At 37.5% G+C, this 5,376-nt stretch overlaps 1 protein-coding gene across 1 annotated transcript; it reads left to right on the forward strand.

Moving 5' to 3' along the window:
• Positions 1-1,514: 1,514 nt before the first annotated feature.
• TCEANC (transcription elongation factor A (SII) N-terminal and central domain containing) lies at positions 1,515-2,825 on the forward strand. Its single transcript, XM_010008793.1, has one exon. The coding sequence runs from the start codon at positions 1,515-1,517 to the stop codon at positions 2,595-2,597; it is 1,083 nt and encodes a 360-aa protein (XP_010007095.1). The 3' UTR covers positions 2,598-2,825.
• Positions 2,826-5,376: the final 2,551 nt, after the last annotated feature.

Raw genomic sequence — 5,376 nt, forward strand, 5'->3', positions numbered from 1 at the left:
CTATCATTTGTACTTTTTTTCTTGCATCTGTACAATAACAAAAATGCATGATTGATTTAATAACTTGAAGAAAAAAGCCCACTTTTTTTGTGGATTTCTTATGTCTTGGAACTAGGAAGACAGCAGAAGTGTGCTGAGTACAATTCAGTTAATTTTACAAATATTTGTTGAGCAGTATTTGCCAGATAGCTTTCAAACCTGTAGAAAAGTGGTCAAATTCCAAATTTTAAAAATTTCAAACGAGAGAGTGATATACAGGGCAAAGATCGGATAAAAGATGCACCCTTTCTCTCGTGTTTGTATGCCATCACCTTTGGATTTACAAGGGCATTTTTTTGCCAAATTTCACCAAATAGGTACTATAAAAATGTCAAGTGTCTTGAAAGTCTTAGGGAAATTGGTTTGTCTTTTTTCTTTAGAGGCTGGAGTTTCTCATAGAGCACGTTTTGCAACACTCCCATGTGTTTGCTGTGCTACAGCTCCCTCACGTGGTGAAATTATTTCCCATTTGGAATTTCAGCTTGGTTTCTGTGAAGCACTTGTAAAAATTTTTCTTCAGAAAGTTTTGAGGCTTCTCTGAACTTCCTCTTTGTTCTGTCTTTTTGTTTTTTATTTTTGGTGTTGGGGTTTTTTTTGTCCCTCAAATATTGAACATTATGAGCAGCTTCTTAGAACTGTGAGTTATCAGAGAAGTAAAGCTGTGGGTTAAAGGGTTAGATTGTGATCTTCATTATGCAGCTGACCTATTGAACTAGGTTGGGCAGGTAATTTCACCCTTTAAGCCTCACTTCTGAGAACTAGAGATAAATAGTTGTAGACTGCCTAGAGTATTTTTAATGCCTACTTCTCAATTCTTTTTGAAGGTAACTCTTAACTATGTTGACCTGACATAGCAGAAAACTCAAAAATCCCTTGTCAGTGGGTGGGCAGTCAGAGATGTGGAAGCTGTCTTGGGTATCACGGACTTCAACTACTCTTTCCACAAAGTAACAAAGTCAACTAACAGAAAGTAAAATCAAAATAATAAAAAGTCTACATGTAATCTCGTATACCAGAGTGGTTGTGTAGCCATGTACCTTCTTGTAGCAGATGCAAAATTCTGTTGTGTTGTGTATACATACAACAAATATTTCTACATTTTTATCATGCTGGAAATGTCTTTATTGGTCTGTTTTGTGCTTTTCCTTAAAAATTAGTGTCATGTGCTAATTTTTCTATTTTTAACCCTACTCTGGCAGAAGTCTTTGGCCTCTTCTTTCCACTAGTATTTTCCTTGCAAAGTTAGAGACTTACCTGCCCACTTGCACTTTCACAGGACCCAAGCTCCTCTGTATTTTGCATTTGCTCCTCTAAACCACTATATATAATTTCAAGAAAAAGTAGGCAAAATCAGCAATATATATTAATAAAGGAGTATAAAATAGCAATAAAACCTTGTGAGAATATAAATAAAATTAATTAATGTCATAACTTCAGTAAATGTGATAAAAAATGTTTGCCTTTCAGGTTTAAAAATGTCTGACCTGAAAAACATTGTACACAGAGCCCATTGTATTGAAAAACTACTGTCCAACAAGAATTTCGAAGATGTTGAGCATCATCTTAAAGAGCTTGAAGATGTTGATATGACTGTAGGGTATCTTCAGGGAACAGAAATTGTCAAGGCTGTATACCTAGTAGTCAAGAACTGCCCTCCAGTGGAGTTGAAAAAGAAAGCAAAGCAGTTATTATCAAGGTGGAAGGCACTTTACAAGAATAACTGTGCTCAGTTAATGCAAGTTAAAAAGTTGGTTTCTGTGTCCATGAAAGAGGAAATTGAACATCTCAGTGTGGTTCCCAGAGAGCAGTCACTGTCTGAAAGACAGTGTGAACAGGAGGCATTAGATGCTACTAGTTCTAAAATTTTGGTCCCCTTTCAAACTGTTAAAAATGTGGTACATAGCGATGCAGAAAGGAGCATGAATCAGCTTTCTTCACTTGAGGAACGACACATTGATAGTGAAGATTCTAAACCTCTTGTTAACGAAGCAAGTCTGCAGCAGGATCCAATGAGAGCTCTGAGGTGTAAATGTACGGATCTTCTTTACAAAGCTTTGGCTGATAATGCCAAAGATGAACAAGAAACGGATAAATGGCTAGAGCTATCTAAAGAAATTGAAGAACACATTTTTGCTCTTCATGCTAAAAATGACAAAAAGTATAAAAACTGCATCAGAAGCAAAATCTCTAACCTGAAGAACCCTAAAAGTTGCCACTTAAAACATAACCTTTTTTCAGGGACTTTGAGTCCAAAGGCTTTTGCTGAGATGACAGTGATGGAAATGGCCAGCAATGAACTGAAAGAGCTCAGGGCTTTGTACACAGAATCATCTGTTCGGGAACATCAGCTCCCACAAGTTATTAATGGCACACAGACAAACAAAATAAAGTGTAGGCGCTGTGAAAAATTTGACTGCACCGTCACTATGATTGCCAGAGGAACTCTCTTTCTTCCAGGTTGGGTGCGAAACACAAATCCAGATGAACAAATGTTAACTTATGTTATTTGTAATGAATGTGGAGAACAGTGGTATCACAGCAGATGGATTTGTTTTTAACACTATCCCTCCTTAATAAGTGGTTTTAAAACATAAGTATGAGAAGGCATTTGTGTTGAAATTGTGTAATTTAAAATTTTGTATTGATTATGTAGATGCTGCCACTAAAAAGTGCAAAATCAGTTTTTAAAAATTGCTACATTATTTTGAAGATGAATAAATCTATGTTTTCAAGTCATGTCAGTATGTAAAGAAATAAAAGTAAAAAGGGAAACAATGGTAACACTACATTGGAGAGAGATGTATTCACTAGTAAACCCATTAAAAATATTCCAAGTGCTGCAATTATTTCCCCAAAGTTCTGAGTACTTGGAATTTTCATTATCTTCAGCTGGAGTTCTTTCACAGAATGCATTTCATTTACAGTAAACAGTTTCACATACTTATTGTATGTGAATATTGTATGAAATTATTGTGCATTGCAGAATGTTCAGCTTGGATTCACTCCTTAATTAGATCACTTTTTTACAAGTAAGTGTTAGATTATTAAGTTGGTTTGAGACGTAATGTCTAAAAGGAGAAAATTAATGAAAAATAGAGTGTAAAAGGAGAATGCAGTTAGGAAATTAAAGCAAAAATGAAAATCTGCTTTAGCTTTACAGCTATTGGGAGGAAAATATGACTTGTGACAATCTTATCACTTGAGAGTTCACATTTGCAATATATGGTGGTGTGTCCAACTGTTAAGAAATTAATGCAGGATCAGATAATGGTTTATTTGAGAAAATTATGTAAATACATTATTAAATGTATATTTATTTAATAAATAAAGGAATTAAGTTTAAATGAGTTAATCACCTTCTGAATGGATATTTTGTCTTGAACTAGGACATTTGTCCTGAACTGAGCAAATTGATGTTTTTATATAGTGCAGCTTACCCAGAAAAAAATTACTAGAAGGAAATCTAATTGCTGAAGATTTTATACATGTTTTTGTTTCAGAATCAGCAGGATTCCCACTGGCTGTATAGTAGAAGCATTTGTTTACCAAAAATACCACTTTAGCCTTCTTCTCACTCAAGTAATACCCTTGAGGTATTACTTTAAAAATCAGCTGTCTGAATACTTTGAATGGAGTATATATCAGAAGCCAGGGAGGTGTGTCATTCCTGAAGTGGGAGAACCACCAGAGTTCGAGTGCCTTTCACAGCTGTCTGTTGGTCTGTAGAAGACTATGTTCATGCTGTGTCCCCCTGTTTTGGTTTCTTCATTGTTTTTTACTTACTGTAAATGTTTAAATGAGAGGAAATGGGTCTTGAATTGAGTCCTAATTTCTGAGCACATGAATGTGTTAGCTCACAGACCTTAGCAATTGTTATGAAGAGTAAGTGCCTTGCATAAGAGGTTAGCTCCTGCAGCAAAGCAGCAGTACTGTTTGGAAACATAACCTTCATCCTGAGTTTCCATCTTGGAGTATGGACAAGACAGTGAAACTGGTCAATAAATTGCCAAAAGTCATTCATTAGGCACAGAGGAAAGTGTTTATTTTCACCCTGTTGTATAAACACAATAAAACTGCATACTTGGCATTAATGGAGATATCTTTTACAAATGTACAACAGGCATTTTGCAGTTTAGTGCTAAAATGCATCAGCTGAGCAGAGAAACCTATTTACTGGAGGAATTAAGGACAGTGCCTGTGGCCACCTGGCTGTAACACAGCAGAGGCTGGTCAGCTTCTCTGGGCCAAGGCGTTGCCCTGCAGCTCTTGTGCTACATGGCTTGTCAGAGAAAGGAGTTGGAGGCTTGAGATGAGAACATAGCTGCTGGTCAACTGAAAGCCAGCCAGGACTAAAAGTGAAACAAACGACAGGCCTTTATTGCTATATGGTGAAAATGGTATGTAATCTGATGTTACAAAGCGGTGCTCACTATTTTTCTACTGAAAGAAAAAAAGAAAAAAAAGAAAAAAAATCCATTCTGTGAAGTGTTAACAGTTAACTGTCAGAGATGTGATTTACTATGTTATTACTCAGATTTTTATCATATGAAAATGTGTGGTTTAGTGGAATTGCAGTGGTGTAAAACAAACGTGAAGGCATTAGGACAGACCCTCAGTGTGCCAACTGTATAACCAACCACTTAACAACTGACCTTCCTTTCAAGCCCTTACGCATGTTCTGGAAATGATTCATATAAATAGTTCCACTTATTGTAGTAGAAGTACTTCAGTACAAAGTGTTATTTTTGGTTTTCAATAAACCTTAGGAAAGCACACACTTCTGTGTTACTGGTTCACAGTAAGCAGAGTTGTGTGCTGTCCTTTTCATAGAAACATAGAATGTTTAAGGTTGGGAGGGACCTTAAAGATCATCAGGTTCCAACCTCCCTGCTATGAGCAGGGACACCTCACAGTAGACCAGGCTGCACAAAGCCTCATCCAACCTGGCCTTGAACACCTCCCCTCCAGGGAGGGAGCTTCCACAACTTCTCTGTGCAACCTGTTTCAGCATCTTCCTACCCTCATGGTGAAGAATTTCTTCCTGATGTCTAACCTGAATCTCCCCTCTTTCAGTTTACAACCATTACCCCTTGTCCTATCACTGCCCTTTCTTGTGAAGAGCCCCTCCCCAGCTTTCCTGTAGATCCTTCAGGTACTGGCAGGCTCCTATAAGGTCTCCCCAGAGCCTTCTGTTCTCCAGGCTGAACAGCCCCAACTCTCTCAGCCTGTCTTCACAGCAGAGGTGCTCCAGCCCTTTGATCATATTGGTGGCCCTTCTCTGGACCCTCTCCAACAGGTCTATATCTTTCCTGTGCTGAGGGCTCCAGAGCTGTACAC

This window comes from Chaetura pelagica, unplaced genomic scaffold (genome assembly GCF_000747805.2).
Source record: "Chaetura pelagica isolate M959 unplaced genomic scaffold, ChaPel_1.0 scaffold512, whole genome shotgun sequence".
NCBI lineage: Eukaryota > Metazoa > Chordata > Aves > Apodiformes > Apodidae > Chaetura > Chaetura pelagica.

What these genes read in the sequence shown, in the direction of transcription:
- TCEANC (XM_010008793.1), top strand. Translation starts at nt 1,515, where the DNA reads ATGTCTGACCTGAAAAACATTGTACACAGAGCCCATTGTATTGAAAAA.